The 16,061-nt window shown below is 38.0% G+C and overlaps 1 protein-coding gene across 7 annotated transcripts in view; it reads right to left on the minus strand.

The window, feature by feature from the left end:
- Positions 1–10,522: 10,522 nt before the first annotated feature.
- Positions 10,523–16,061, minus strand: part of JAK2 (Janus kinase 2) — an 87,221-nt gene continuing 81,682 nt past the window's right edge. For all 7 annotated transcript variants that reach the window (XM_059873188.1, XM_059873185.1, XM_059873181.1 and 4 more), the window contains one exon: positions 10,523–14,707. In XM_059873188.1, the coding sequence (XP_059729171.1) occupies positions 14,600–14,707 (108 nt within the window). In that variant the 3' untranslated portion in view covers positions 10,523–14,599. The remainder of the gene's footprint in view (positions 14,708–16,061) is intronic.

Raw genomic sequence — 16,061 nt, forward strand, 5'->3', positions numbered from 1 at the left:
TTTCCTCACAGGGGACAATTTCTTCCTCAATATCTAACCTAAATTCTCTACCTTCCTCAATATCTAACCTAAATTCTCTCTTTTAGTTTGAACCCCTTATTTCTACTGCTACTAAGTTTCTAATGAAGAGTCCCACCAGCTTCCTTGTAACATCCAACAATAATAAAATAGTACTCATGGTACAAAGCTGTAGAGAAAGAATATTGCCAATTAAAATCCCACTTGACACTGACTCAGCTTGCTGATTATTTTGACCACAATTCTGTAACTGCAGAATTGTATTTATGCAGTGTAATCTTTATAGAAACTTTATACTGCAACACAACACTTGCAGCTTGCATTTTTTTTTATATTTATGTCTAGGCTTAAATAGTTAAGAGTATTAACACTTCAGTCATTCCTTGTTTACTTTAGTTCCCCATTTTTTTCCTACTGATGCTGAGGGAGAGTGCTGGATGTGCATCAAGTAACTTGCTGTACAGACACTCAGACATCTTTCTGTGCATTCCTAAAGTATGCTGGTCTACACTAATTCAGATGTACTTCTAAGTTGCTAATTGCTACTGCATTTAGGAATAGCTGATTTATTCCTTGTAGCTTCTAATCCTTTTGCCTTCCTGCATGTTTTTCCTCAGCTGTAAAAATGTTGTATTTCTAGCAATATGGTTCATGAGGTGAGGGTTTTGGGTTTCCTGACCTCAGTGATGCTCAAGATAACTTCGCAGCAGTAGTTGCCTCAGAGTATGCTTCAGGGCTTAGGCTGTGTGGTTGATGCCTTTGGCTTTGTTCCTCAAATTGTCTTTTGACAAGTATTCCTTGATTAGACTACTGGTCTCTGCAATTATAGCATATATTTTTAAATTCCTTTTCTTAAGGTATTCTTGTTATTTCAGCAATTAGGCATCTATCAATCCTTTTTATTTTTTTTAAGACATGAGTTTCATTCAGTATAGATTGGGCAGAATGGACGTTCAGTATGAATGCTGTTATCTTCCACATCTGAAAAGAACCATCTCTTCTGTCCTTGTAAAAATATTTATGAAGAAATGAGTCCTCTTAATAAACATCTTAGTTGTAGTGACTCTAAGATGCTTTTTGCCACTCTGAGTGGAAACATCAACTGTGTGATATTCTGCTATAGTTTTGGGTGGGTTTGTTTTTGCAAGATTAGCTAAATGTCTATAGCTTGGCTTCCAGCAACTTCTCTTCACAGATAGTTTTGGGGTTGGGTTTTGATTAGGATTTCCTAGAAGATTACAGGAGGAGTTTCAGGGGAAGTATTCCTTATTTTTGAGCAGTTTCAAGAATGTTTGGAGTTAAGATAACTTATTAGTAAGGTGAAGAACAGGAGGTAGATAGAATCTCTACGAAAAGCCAAAATATGAAAATTCCATGTGAGAAGATCTCAAGGGTCCAGGTCACTGCGACCCTGAGATACGTGAAAAGTCTCTTTTCCAGCCCGTGCACTCGAAGAATGAGCCGGAGTTCTTCAGTTCTCGGTCTCAAGGTTGTTTATTGCGTCTTATCTATAAAAATTTTTCTCCTGCCCTACCGAGGTCTGTCCAGCAGGACAGGCACACTGCTTGCCCCCAGGGTGGTGTTATCTCTTTATACTAAAAACTACGTATAACATGTTTACAATTAATTTCCAATACCTATCACCTGTGTTAGACAGTGAGCTTCTACTCTAAACAGATCTAAAAGTGCCAGCATCAGAGCAGAAGATGGAGGCAGAGAAGAAGAAGGAGAAAGGCTGGACACGCCCAAATCCCTCCATATTGCCCCCCTGAATCCCCATTCTAGAAACCCCAAAAATCTGGTTTTTCACCCTGTGATAATTTCATTATTATGCTTCTTAAACTGCTGTGGCTTGCTGGTCTTCATACAAGGCTGGTAATTTGCTCCATGGGTCATAATCAAAACCAGAGGTGTTCTGGGCTCTGAGGGTTTCTGAGCCCCCTGGCAGGGGTCCTGGCCACTCTGGACACCCAGATGGATGTCCTGAGTTCCAACAAGAAGAAAGTGAAAATAATCCTGTATGCATTTGTCTTGCTAGAAAACTGTCACCCAAGCTTTTGAAAAGGAATATTGGAGAAGGTGAATGATTATAGCCAGTAAATGATTATAGCAGTCTTGAGTGAAACAAAGGTAAAGTTAAAACATTAAATTTGTGAGCTTAAGCCTTGAATGGAACAATGTGGAGTTTAACTTGCTGGGTTAGATATAAGCCATTGGTAAAACTATAAATAGTGTAAGTGAAAATAGTGTTTGAGTGGAAGTGTTTCAGGCTGAGATGGGATTATAAATAGAAAAATCAGTCTATCTGATATAAAGAGGCTTTCTCAGAGGTATGAGTCAACCCAGAGAAAAGGTAAAATTTGTGTTTTCATTTGGTTTCTCTAATAGGCCTTGTCATAGTCTGTAACAACTTTAGCAGGAAAGCCATGGCAAAGGCAAATGGCACAGACAAAAATTAAATCTGTGTTTTCGAGTGAGGAAGTATTTGTGTGCATATTACAGTGTGCAAAGGGTTCCTCCTTTTCCTTTTCCTTTTCCTTTTCCTTTTCCTTTTCCTTTTCCTTTTCCTTTTCCTTTTCCTTTTCCTTTTCCTTTTCCTTTTCCTTTTCCTTTTCTGGAACTTCTCTCTCCTGTATTTTCTAATGCTTTCTTTGTAATGCAGCCAAAGGTGACAATTATGTGTCACTCAATTGGAACAGGTCTTGAGGATGCCATCTGCCTACTGCTCACATCACTTGGTGTCCAGAGGTATCTTTTTAAGATGAGAAGCAAGCCTTTAATGTAAAATTAGGTGTCTGACTATTTGGGTGGGGAAAGCAAACACACTTTGAAGCAAACATACTTTAGAGCAGACAGCTCAAAATGTAAAATAATGATTGAGTTGGGTATTGATCCAGATAACAGAGCACAATGATACCGTCTCTGCTGAAAGTGCCTTTGGGAGTGCTACCATATGTATCCAGCAGCACAAACATGAGGACAGCAGTTTAAGGGATCACATTCTGCTCACCATCACAACTGTTCAGAAATATACACTTTTAAATGAGGAAAAAATTGAGGTTTTTTTCCCAACATTTCTTTCACAGACAAATAGGTATTAAGGAAAACATTGTTTTAGCAACTTGCTGCTTACAGAAATTCCTTACAGTTCTGTTGGTTAAGTCTTAGTGTACAGGAAGTAAGTTAAGACTTAGTGTACACTAAGTCCAATTTCTGGATAATCTAATGTGTGAGCCAACTTCTGAACAGCTATTTTTAGTTGATGGGTATCATCAGCTAAAGAGGTATATCAGCACATTCCCATATTAGTGCTGCCATTTGTGTCTGCATGAGTGTGTCCTGAATGTTTTGGGGAATTTTCTTCACTATGGGTGTAGTCTGATTCAGGTCTGACTATGACCTTCTAGAACAATGCTCAAAGACAATGGGAACAGTTCAGAGCAGTATGTAATAACAGGTTTCTCAGCTCTGTTCCCTGCTCTTTCCTTGTCTTAAATCTGATGGAAAACCCTTAATGCAACTGTGCAATGTTTTGATTGCTGTATACTTATAGCCCAGTACCTCAAGTAGTGATGATATGTAAGAACATAGACAGAATGCTACATGTGCTACAGAGAACTGTGTAGCAAGTCCCAGAGTCTTGAAAGACACATCTCCCTCCTAACTCTAGTCCTGTTTGGCTAGTTCTTTATTTCGCCAGTTGTTTAAACCATAGAGGAAAATGTCCAGATTCATGAGTTACTGAAGATGTTCTGTCCATTTTTTTTTTTCTCTTTTAGCCTCCACTTGCAGGCAGGAAAGACATTGACATTTATTTTTGCCATCTGGCAGAGCTGGAGACAGACCTAGAGTTAGCACTCTGAGTTTTAGGGAGAGTTCCTGAGACTACCGTGTTTCCTACGCAGCTGGCAGTGGAGAAATGACTGTAGAAAATGACAACTCCTTTCCTACTCAGCAAATGGAACCTGGATAGATTTGTATCCCACCTCCTACTCTGCAGTCACTCGCCTGTATAAGCAATTAGCTCAAAGGGTGTCCTTTCCTAGTTTATGCCACACTGCCACCACACATTGGATGAATTCTGTTCATCACACAGCTTTCATGTATCTTGGGAACAAACACATGGGAAACCTGGGGTCAAACCAATGACGAAACTTAGTCTGACTGAGTGTGAGTGCAGAGAGTCAAGAGGGCACCCACTGGCTCTCTGGAGATGCCCACTGTGGAGAGGCTTTGATCCCAGCTGTGGAAGTATCTGCCCACATCTGGAAAGTTCCTTAACACAATAATCTCTTAAATTTAATACTTGAGTCTAAATTTAACTATAAATTTAGATTACAGATAAACTAAATTAGATGACCTGAAGAGGTAGTTGGAGATCCAAAAGATCCCCATGACACAGTCCGCTGCTATCAATGAAGAGGCCACTGGGAAGCAAGGCTCTTTACAGTAGTATATGGGAAGAAGATGAGAGAAAATACTGATAAAATGAAACATGGAGGCACAGTCTGGAGATAAAAAGAAGCCTTTAACCCACAAGGGTAGTTTTGGCAGCAGGGCCATGACCCAGAGAAGTTGCCCTCAGTTTTGAGGAATTTTCAAGCCTGTCGGGGTAATGCCTGAAGGAGCCTGGTCTGACCCTGCAGCTGAGCATACCGTGGGCAGAGTGTGGGACAGGAACCTTACCCAGCGTGCATTCCTCTGAGATTTCTTCTTCAGGAATGCTGACCAGATACAAAACAGTAATTGATGTAAAGACTTAGCTGTGGAAGGAAGTATTTTCCTGGTGTGGTCTTGAGGGAGCTAAACTGATACATCTTAGTTAATGATACACAAATATTTATTCATCGTATGATATTGTTCATTACATACTAGCAGATATATATCTATAGCATTTATATATCTATACATACACTATAATTATTTTATTACATAGGAATAGAGACAAGGACAAGAAAGAGGACAGGAAACAAAAAATGGCATGATGTCTTAAATCATATTAAAAATCATGTCTTAATTGGCATGATAGAGACTTGGTTGGATAGAGGACACAGGCACGTATGACCTGTGCAGGGAAGATCTTTAAGACTAAAAGGCAGTTTGCAGGATGTTTATTCTTAGACCAGAGGGACTTTTGGAAACTGGAGTGACTAAACATTTCTCAGTAAAAAGGATATTGCTGTCATGTAGGGGACTATGGTGGGCTGTAAATAAGGTTGTTAGTGGAGATGAGCCTTTCTCTCTGTGATCAAAGGACTTACCAGAAACAGAAAAACTTCATACTATTGTGAAATTTAAATTACCATTTTGATGAGAAAGTGATACAAAAGGATGGAAACTACACAGAAAATTCGGGAAAGGTGTTGAAGCACTCCGCAGAAGATGGAGAAAACAACTGGAGGAAAGTGTGCTACTTAAGAAAAGATATAGCTGAGAATGTGGACATAGTGGGCACCATAAGAAAAAAAATTACCAACATAGAGTCATTAGTTTCAGAAAATAAAGGAGTACTAAAACAAATAATGACATAGAGCATTAAAAAACTCTGGTTTTGAATACCTCTCTCCATGCCCCAGAGACTACTAAAATTCCCAAAAGAGTGTGATTAACTAGCAAAACTGCACCAGTGATCTAGGGCTGAGAACAGAAACTAGCCTAGTTTTTTGGATGAATGGAATACATCTCAAAAGAGTGATGCAGCAATATGTTTTATTAAGGTAAAATAATCATTTGACTGGATTCAATAAGTGTAAAGGAACCTAATGACGAGGTTCAGTGATTTTCATGGCAAGGTTCACCTCATAAATTATTGCATGGAGGAAATGAAAGATAATTGATTTAGAATTCAGAATGCTTCACAATGAGACAAGAGATGCCAAGAGTAGGGAAGACCTTGTCATTGAGTTATGAGGTTCAGAGAGGACCCCCGTACTTTCTAAACTTTTTGTGGACCCAAGGTGGGGCTAGGTCCAATCTTAGTTTCAGACCTGGGCAATGGTTTATGTCTAAAGGAATGATCTATACAACGCTTATAATAATATGGAGTAGCTACAAGGATTAGTAGTATTTCACTGATTTTAATTCACCACAGTACTAGTCAATTACCAAGGATCTGTTGTGGTTTAATGATCTGCCTTGAGCATGGCAGGATCTGTCAGTGTCAGGTAAGGAATGTGAAATCCCAAGAAGTGTCCTTACTCATGGGAGAGTCACTTGTTGCACAGTCCAGCTGCAGTTCAGGCAGAGCTCCAGCTGGGTCCGTCCTGATGGTGGTATCTATTGAGTGAAGTAGTTGGCTGCTAGTGAACAATAAAGGCTAGATAGATGTCTTAATTTTAGCTATGGTGTCCTGCTCCCTGTGTTGGATTACATGCATTCGTGGGTTTGGGAACACTATTTGAAATCTGAAATATTTTCCAGATCACCTTTATGCCCTTTTATTAGAGCCAGGGCTTGTTAAACTAGGTGTTTGCCTCCCCCAGGCTTAGACTCCAAAATTGTTAATAGTTATCTGTGGGAATTCAGAGAGGATGAGAGAGCTTTCCAGTGGTAGGAAAAAAATATAAATTGTGCAAGATTGGACGGAAAACTACAGATCAGAATTTTGTCTAACTCTAATTCAAAGGGCAAGAGGAAACGTAGTAAACAATCAAGTGAACAATATGGGTAGGTACGTATAAAATGATGAAGAGCCATCAACATGGATTAGAAAAAAAAATCTTGTGATTAGATGTTATATTTCTTGCTATCAAAACTTATAGTCTTCATAAGTAAACCAGGGTAAAACAGAACAAACTTAACTACTAAAAAAGATTTGTTCTGTCAGATCCTCTTTGAATCATGTTTCTGCTATTTGACAAAGGTGTGCTTTCAAGGCGGAGAGACAGCCCATCTGAATTCACAGCATCTTCCCTTTGGTATAGTATTATCTGACATTTCCATTAATTGCTTGCATGGAGTGAGACAGTGAAATTGCAGAAACTGAAAAACAGATGCAGAGGAATTTACAAATGGTATTGAGAAGGAAGGGACTGGAATTACATTGGAAGACTTCAGTTTGGACTCCAAAAATTAAAGAAATTACTTCCTATGTTTAGGAACAATCATAATCTTTTGTTATCAAAACATCTTTTAACCAGCAATGTCTTTGGCTGATATTGCTGGCACACAAATGAATAGAATGAAAGGACCCTTATTGTAGGTCCTTTATTTATGAAGACTGAAGTGAAGCTTAAGTTCAACCTTGAATGTTACTTGGGATCTTTTCAGAGGTACTTTCAGAGGTAAGAATCTGCATAAGCTTATTTGTGCCACACTTCCCATGCGAGAGCTGCTGTATGCAGACTAGATGTTAAGGTTCATTTACCTTTTTAGTTTATAGACCAGTATTTTTGAGAAAGAGCCAGTCCTATAAGTGACCTGATAGTTAGAAAAGTCCATTGATCTGACCAGCTGTAGCTCAGGAAACACATCCAACATCCACATTGAATAGCTGCTTTTTAAAACTGCTCTTGATATAATTGTTTAGCTTTTTGTTGTTTCATTGCTCTTGTTAGTTAAATTCAGTAACAGACTTTTTATTGCCAAGTGAAGTTCTTGTTGGGGAGAAATTACTGCAGTTTTAAAGGTATTGCAATACCCTTAAGCTAGATACTCAGATAAGTTTAACTATTTTAAATAATTGATTTGTTAATATTCAATTTCTTAATGAAGTCTTCTAAAAGTTATGTAAAAATTGTTCTATATAATATAAAGACCAAAGTTAAAATGAGTTGTTGGTTTGGTAAGAGTAGACAAGATTATAGAGTCAAAGTGAAATCACCAATGCAAAAAACATTTGTAGGATACTTATTCACTTTTTAAGAAGTCAGTAGTATGATTCAGCTGTATTAGAGAGGAGATGAAACAAAATGATAATTTTCTTTCCCCATGCACCATTCAATCAGATATCACCCAGATAAAATTGATTGTATCTATTTAAAATATTTGTACTGAACTTAAACAGGAATTTTTTGCTCTCATTGTTTAGATAGTCTGATTTATGGCAATTCTGTTACAACTCTGCAATAGCATGGTTTTTTCTCCTCACATGCTTAATCTAGGTTTTGGTTCTCCTCACCCTTTTACAGGGTGGCAGGTACCTTTATTGAAGTCATCTGACACAATTGCAATCTTATTATTGTCCCTTATTACAATGAAACAAATTGAGATGTGTGTAATCAGTCTTATCTCCACAGGAACAGTAGTTCAAGACCAAAGACTGACTGAAAATTTTAAGTATTCTGTTCTGTCATTTGTTATGCAAGAAGAACATGTTTGACATCTTCATCTCTGTTCAATCATTCAATTTGAAGACCCTAAAATACAGACAATAGAAAGAAATTGAATAAAATGGTGTTTGGGAGACATCCAGTGTGTTGGACCCTGGCTACTAATTATTGGACACTGCTCATTACTAGACAGCACCCTCAGGGAGGAGGAGGAAAGCAGACCAGAAGGCAGTGTGGCCACTCAAACTGCAGCTGAAACAGGGGAGTAACCCCTGCTGGTAGCACCCGCCCCTGTGCAGAAGAAGAAATCTAAAACCAAATCACTTTGCTTTGTGAGGGATGAAGAGGATACGCGACCCTCACTACAAGAGGAAGAGGCAGGGCCAGAGATAATTATCCAATCCCCACCCCTGGGTGAGCTGCAAGGCATAGGAAAAGATTTCAACCACCAGAGAGGAGAGGCTCTGTTGGTCTGTTTGCTCCAAAGCTGGGATATTGTGGCACATGGTATGAAACCAGATGCTACCAGATGGTAGCAAAGCCAAGCAACTGGGATCCCTGTCACAGAATTTGAGTAATGACAAGGGGACTGGGAAGAGGAGAGAAACTCTCAGCCTCTGGAGGTTATTTCTCTCAAATGGGAGGGAAAGATGTTCTTTCAGGGAAGACCTAGTACACAAAAGGGTGTTCACCACTGTGAACAAAAAAAACATTTCACAAAGATAGTGCCCAAAAGCAGTAAGGTGCAGAAAGTTCCCACAGCTTTGTGGGAGCTTTCCCACCAGTCTGAACGCACCTAAGAGCTGGAACAAAACAAACTTGGAAGATAGATCATCCATGTTGCACTGCTCATTTCTTTTTTCTTTTTTTTCTGGACTGCTGAGCTCAGCTGTGTTTGGCACTGTTCCCCAGACTTGGCTTGGTCCCATGTGGCTAACTCCTGCACCAGTGGGGCTTGGCTTGGCTCAGCTGGAGCCTGGGCTCTGCGCGGCTGCTTCTGCTCTGCCAGAGCCAGGCTGCTCACTCCACTGGGCCCAAAAGAAGAGAGAAAGGACCGGGGTGACAGAGCAGGTCTGAGTCCACCAGGCTGATCCTGACACCTTCTCGGCTAGGGAACTTCCCCTTCTTGCTGATCCTTGGCTTTTCCTGCTGAAACCACATCCCCATTGAGATGTGTGTGATTTGCAGTAAAACATGTCACACCCACACAGCACTGAAAACTCCATCCCTGTTCCCTGCAACCAGGATGCTGTGATGTGTGCTGCAGCCCAGCAGATCAAGCAGGTAAACCCTTGTGGTATGGTGGATGATGGTCAAAAGAAAAATATAGGGGGGATGTCTGCAGATCCATCACATCACACTCACCCAAACCTGCCAAGGCAAGCACTACGTGCTTACAAACAGCAGCACAACCACTGGATGGCTGGAAAGATGCCCTGTGCCTCCTGCCACCACCTGGAACTCCATCTTGGCCCTGGAGAAGCAAGTCCTGTTGGGACATGGCAGCCCTGAGAGAAGTCAAGTGGACAATGGGACTAATTTCAAAAACAGCCTCGGACATCTGGACCAGAGAGCATGGTATTGAGTGGGTGCCCTGCCCAAACAAAACCTCCATATACTGTGGAAGGAAGTCCCTGTGGTCCATATGGGGAATGTGTTAGGGAAAACTGTCTGGACTAGTCCTGCCTCAAGCAAAGGCAAACTCATCTGAGGGACTGGTTTTGCTCAAGGACACAGGTGTACTTGGTGGGTAACAACAAGGGACCAGCTGTGTATTTGATAAAAGCATTCAACTCTGTTCAAGGTAAATGGTGGTAATTTTCATTAAAAGTGGTGGTAATTTTCCCATTAAGTTAAGCAAACGGGAAGATGACAAAGTAATTAAAATCAAGACATTAGAATTTCTGACAAGTTTAAGAAATGTAAGGTGGTGTAAGGCACTTCTGTCTTACAGACTTGCATCTCTTTAAATACTGAGAACGAAAGGAAGTGTTTCTTCATCCCAAATTAATTTGCTTAGCGAAAATCTTCATTAAAAAAGAAATTAAAAGCCCTCAGTCTTATTGTTTAGGTAACACCTTTATTTTGGTACATCTAAGTTTCTTTCAGGGGATAAGTGCTTAATATTGTATGTGCTGTGTTCTACCTCATCAAATGGAACAGCTGCCTTCAGCAGTGATTTAAATACCAGTAACAAATTTTAGTGTACAAAAGAAAATGTTGGCAGGCATGTGTCACCCATTGTATTCAGTTTTTTTTATTTTCACTATCCAAATGCAAAAAGAAACACACAGTTAAGTTTCAGGTATGGATACACAGTTTTCTAAAAATATCCCTTTCATATTCTCTTCACTAAACCATGTGTTCAAATGTATACATTTCAATCATAAGTGGCAGGTATCTTTTCCTCCCTGCTCCCTACCACCAAGGGACTTTTTCTACTTTAATATAAAGTACTGTAAACCTCTTATTCAAAAAGAAAAATTCAGAACAAAACTTTAGTCAAACATCTCCTCAGAATTGTTATCTGGCATGGCACAACATTTAGTAGTTTATTTTGATATAGTAATTATTGAAATTTTTTCAGCCAGGTTTGGTGTCTGTGAATATTTCAGACTTAAGGCAGACAATACAAAGTTTAGAAATATATTAGCACATATTTGTCATGGTATGGCATTTTCAGTAGAAAAATCTATCCCTATCTGTTTTTCATAATTCATTGTGCATTTCACATTTCAGAAAGCTTTTCCCATGCTGAACATCATTTTTCTTCCTTTAGTCTTGCTCTGCTACACCTCTACTTTTGCTGTCAGATCTCAAACCTCTAGGTGTTTGTGATCCTACATTCCTGAAAAGCTTGCTTTCTTTACACAAGAATTACATTTCTTCATACTTAACACAGTAACATCTTTTCCCATACATTTCAGGGCAGCTGGTCAACATCTCAACCAAATGTAGCAATTAAAAATTTAATTTTGGGGAAAAAAATGTAATTCTTACATATACTTTCACAGTTGTATTCATCAGCACATTTAACAACAATTATCTCAACTATGGAAGCTTTTAACCAGTACTAGGACTTGACAAGAATGTATTTCTTTTCCTGAAAATTCATTTGTCCTCTGGCTTACTACATGACTGTTGCAAGCTTGTGGAATACTGTGTGGAATATATTTAAAAACTAACTTTGAAACTTAACATATTTATACGGATAGACAACAAATCAATACTACACAACACAATACTTGATTGCAGAAATTCTATTAGATACATTGTGCACTTATTAAAAATTCTTCCACTTCCAATGTAAGTGCAAAGCAGTAGTTAATATTTTAATTCTACACGGTAGTAGCAGTCATGTATACATAAACCAGCACTTTTTCTATCAACAAAATCAAACAGCATGTTGGGTAGCATAATGATTACACTAAAGTATTACAAATGCAGTGCCAACTGAAGACATTTTTAAAAACAAAGTACTTAGTCTACTAATAAAAACGCCATGGAAAAAGATGACATTATCAATGCTACTGTGGATCTGAGAGCTTTCAAAATACAAAATACAGTGTTTTTTGGTGGTGTTGTTGTTTTGTTGGATTTTTTTAAAGGTTACACAATTGGCAGTAGCAAATTCAGCAAAATCACTACATTTACATCCTCAACAGCTTTTTGAGAAAGCCACCAGGTCTGCTCTGGGACCTAAATATTGACACTGCAAATGACTATACATCTCCCAAGTCCTAAGCACTACTTGGTCCTATTCTCCCAGCTAAGAACATTAATCCCAAATGCTCAACCCCTCTGCACAGGCCTCTGGTTGTTAAAAAAGACTGTCTCTGGCCAACAGCACACAGGTACACTGCAGTGTAAAGAGATGGCTTTCTCTCAAAATGATATAGTATTAAAGTAAAAAAAACAAAACAAAATCAAACCCAAAATAAAACAAAAACACTTCACAAGACACTTAAAAATCCTCCTTGAACTCACCACTACATTTATGCAATCAAATAGACTATGAATTAGTCAAACTGTAGTAGAACAAGAAAAGACCTTTAATTCACTTGAAAAATTAGCAGACTGGAAGATTTCTTCATTGCATTACACAAACTTCCCTGAGATTTTTACATAAATTATGTTTCGTCTACTATGTATTTGAAACCAGTGAGTTACTGAGTGTCATACACTGCAAATGTTACATAATTCCTGCATATGTTATTCAGCTAAAATGCTGTCTTGATACTTTAAAGCTTTATCTCCTTTGTTACAAAAATACACATACACATAACTGAGACTACAAATGCAAAGACATTTTTTGCACAAAATTCCAAATCCTCAAAGCCACGTATAGAAATTGAGAAAACATGTTAAGTTGAACATAGCACTTCAAAGTTCTTTGCAGCTTAAAAACTGACTCTGAAATTGGTTTGAAAATCATCTATGCAAATGCTTGGTGGCAAGAACACTAACAGAAATAGTTTTAAATGCAATGGGTAGAGAGAAGGTTCACACTGCTCTCCGTAAACACTCTTTCATACTATAAATAGTAATTTTGTAGGAGTGACTGTGGGAGAGAAACATCACAGTGGTACAAAATACTGCTATACTGGCACTATATTACACTAAGTAAGGATTTTTTTTTTGTTTTGGTTTTTTGTTTTTTTTTTTTTTTTTAAAGCTGAGGTTCTTCAATTTCTGGTAAGATGGATATAGTTAAGCACAGATATTAAGGAGGCTCCACAGTGAAAGTAACCTCTGTTTCACTAACTCACTGCCACAAGTTTTAAAAATGAACACTTCATTTTAAATATAAATCTGGATGTCAGGTCAGTTTGCCAAGCTGTATATCCCCTTAACTGAACTTCTCTCAGTGGAAGTCCAAAAAGAACAAGCATTATACTTCGCAAACAATAATGCTTAAGTAAAAACAAACAAACAAACAAGATTATTTGAACTAAAAATAAACAAACCCTGCAATTATACTGCTTTGAGATATGAGATTATCCCCAAGTTTTATGCCTCAAGGCAAAACCGAAGCATTCTCTTGTCCAAAAATTTTTGTTACTTATTTCAAAAGCTGAATTATACAGCATTCAGGTAGCTCTGATCTCCTTCCAGTTCTCAATAACTGGAATCCTGTCCTTGCCCTCCGCTGAGTGTGGAGCAATTGCACTTGTAACTCCTCCTTCCAAACAGTCTCACGTTGGGTATTACCACAGAAATAAATAGGCTTGGGCCACTTCAATACAGAACAGGCTTGATGTGGTTGTGACTGGCCTTATCAGATACTGAGTTGTAAGTATTCTTTTTCTGTGCTGGAAGGAAGATATTAAGATGATCATCTTAACAGCAAAGTGAGGAATTTTGAAAGTGAGGACATTTTCTAGATTTTTAATTTTCAATTCATTTACTTATGACTGCATGAAAACTACAAGGATGGAAAGAAAAAAAGAGCAGCATTTAAAAGCAGTATACTTAGCTTTTCCTTATTTATACTGAAGACACTGCCCTGTGTAAAATGAATTCACTTCTATGTGTTATCACTGTATCTTCTACTCTATAAAGGCAATATAATACTCATCAAGGGAGGAGTAAGAATAAAAGGATAACATCTTTGTTTTTCTCATTTTTAAATTAAAATTTTTGCATTGATTAGTAAGTTTTCTGTCTCTCCCAATAAAGCACAATTTGCTCCCTTTCCCTCAAAATACTTACAGTACCTCACACAGCTACATTTCTTTGGATATACTGCTGGCTGATAACTGATTCAGACAGGCACAGAAAACCACTTCTGTTTTGTTACACAGAGAAGCCAGTTCTGCATCAACAATGAAAAAATCATGAAACTGTATTAACAGACAAAAGTCTTTGTGCAACACACAAACCAGGGTGCCAAGTCACTATATACTCAGTGTAAAAGTATTTCTAGAAGTCTTTTCTGGGAATCTCCACTTCAACACAGAAATACACTGGTTTTTAATCTCTTAGTTTCATCACATTTTAAGTCACCTCTTTTTTGTACTGCCAAGTAAGGCAAATAATGGTGTTGCTGAATGACCACCCATTTTTTAATTTAGAAAAATAATTTCTTTCCCTATTAAGAATATCAACCTGTTCTCATAGTAACAAATATATCCCGATAAAGCCCTAGCAGGATTCCTCAGTATGCAGATTGAGATAGGGTATTTGCCACACAGATTTTACTTCCAGCAAGGATAAGATGTGTGCACATGTACATATGTCAAATATATACAGCTGACCAAGTACATTTTGTTCTGCATTCCAACTCATCCTCTGAAGGAGGGACAGTTTTCTCATCCACCCATGTTTTCCCTTATATGATCCACTCGCTGAGCAAGATCCCGAAAGGTGGGGCGCTGGGCAACATTATTGTTCCAGCATTCTTTCATGATAGCATAAATCTGGAGAAGAAAAAAAAAAATTGGTAGTAGGTAAACAGATACCATACATATTTGCTTGAAACTAGACTAAAGAATATCCAGCTTAACTTCATGCTTCCAAACAACAGCTGCAGAAGAGCGTGCCAAACTCTTGCGATATCCCTCAGTTTATCTGCTTGATCCCAGTGACAGCAAGAACCTAGGATAGGTGGCTCTGCAAAAGCTCTTACTATGAAAGACAATTTTTTAAAACTTAGCATGAAAATTCCCGAGCTGTTTTTTGAAACTTTTACAAGATCTATGTTATTTTGCTAAGTTTTTATATTTTTTTCTTGCTCTTTTTTTTGAAAAGCTCAAAAATGCTTTAACATAACAAACATCAGTATAACCAGAAATCAGATTTACAAAGACAGTAATTCTAAATAAGACTTCCCCTGCAAAGTTAACATATACTTCTCCACATTCGTATATTAAATTCTTAATTATTCTTCATATATAGTCAGAAATAAGCAAAAAAGAAAAAGTTACTGTGCCAACTGAAGTAACTTTGAAAGACATTTCCACTACAATAGTTACATGGCAACAGTTTTCTTTTTGCTCGGAGATGTACGTGATACCTGGTCTCATACAACTTGCCGAGCTCTTCACCTGTACTCTTCTCATTCATTCAATCCAGATTGTTATTACCAATTTCTCATGCTTTCAACAGTTTTTCACATATTACTTAAGAACAATCTGTACAGCTACCAGGAAAAAAATTAGAAACTGTTTCTTATCTTTCAGCAGATTTGAAACACCTGCATTGACCAAGCTGCTTTAGAACCAAGTCTCAAGCAGCTTGTAAGCTGCAAGATAAGCTGCTGTAAGCTACAGGTATCTGGAAGATTTATTATCTGTGATGACTGGCCTTCCAGGATCAAAAGGGGATGAATACAGGGGATGACACAGAGACATTTCCATCTTGCTTTGATATCTGGAGAAATGTCAGACACTGAAACCTTTGGGTTAGTTAAGATACAGTTTCAGTAAAACAGATTATTTATTATCTTATACATATGACATTCAGGTTATCTACAAAAAGCCAAACCTTCGCAATTCAACAGTTGCTGTACTGGTACATAAAATGCAAGAAAGGTTCTTCAAAGACTTCTCTTTCTCTTCTCTACAGATTTTTTCTTCCCCTGTGGCTTCCTGCCTCACTTGTACCATTCTTTCTCTCCTCTATTAGATCACTTGACCCTGATGCTTTCTCTTTCACTGGTTTTAAATGTATTATTTCTTGACCTATTGCCAAGTGTGCTTGACTTTAAATGGATGCAGCAATTAATCTGAGCTGGCAGTTACATATGTAAAAAACAACAACCGATAATTGTTT

The sequence above is a fragment of the Haemorhous mexicanus genome, chromosome Z, assembly GCF_027477595.1.
Source record: "Haemorhous mexicanus isolate bHaeMex1 chromosome Z, bHaeMex1.pri, whole genome shotgun sequence".
Classification (NCBI taxonomy): domain Eukaryota; kingdom Metazoa; phylum Chordata; class Aves; order Passeriformes; family Fringillidae; genus Haemorhous; species Haemorhous mexicanus.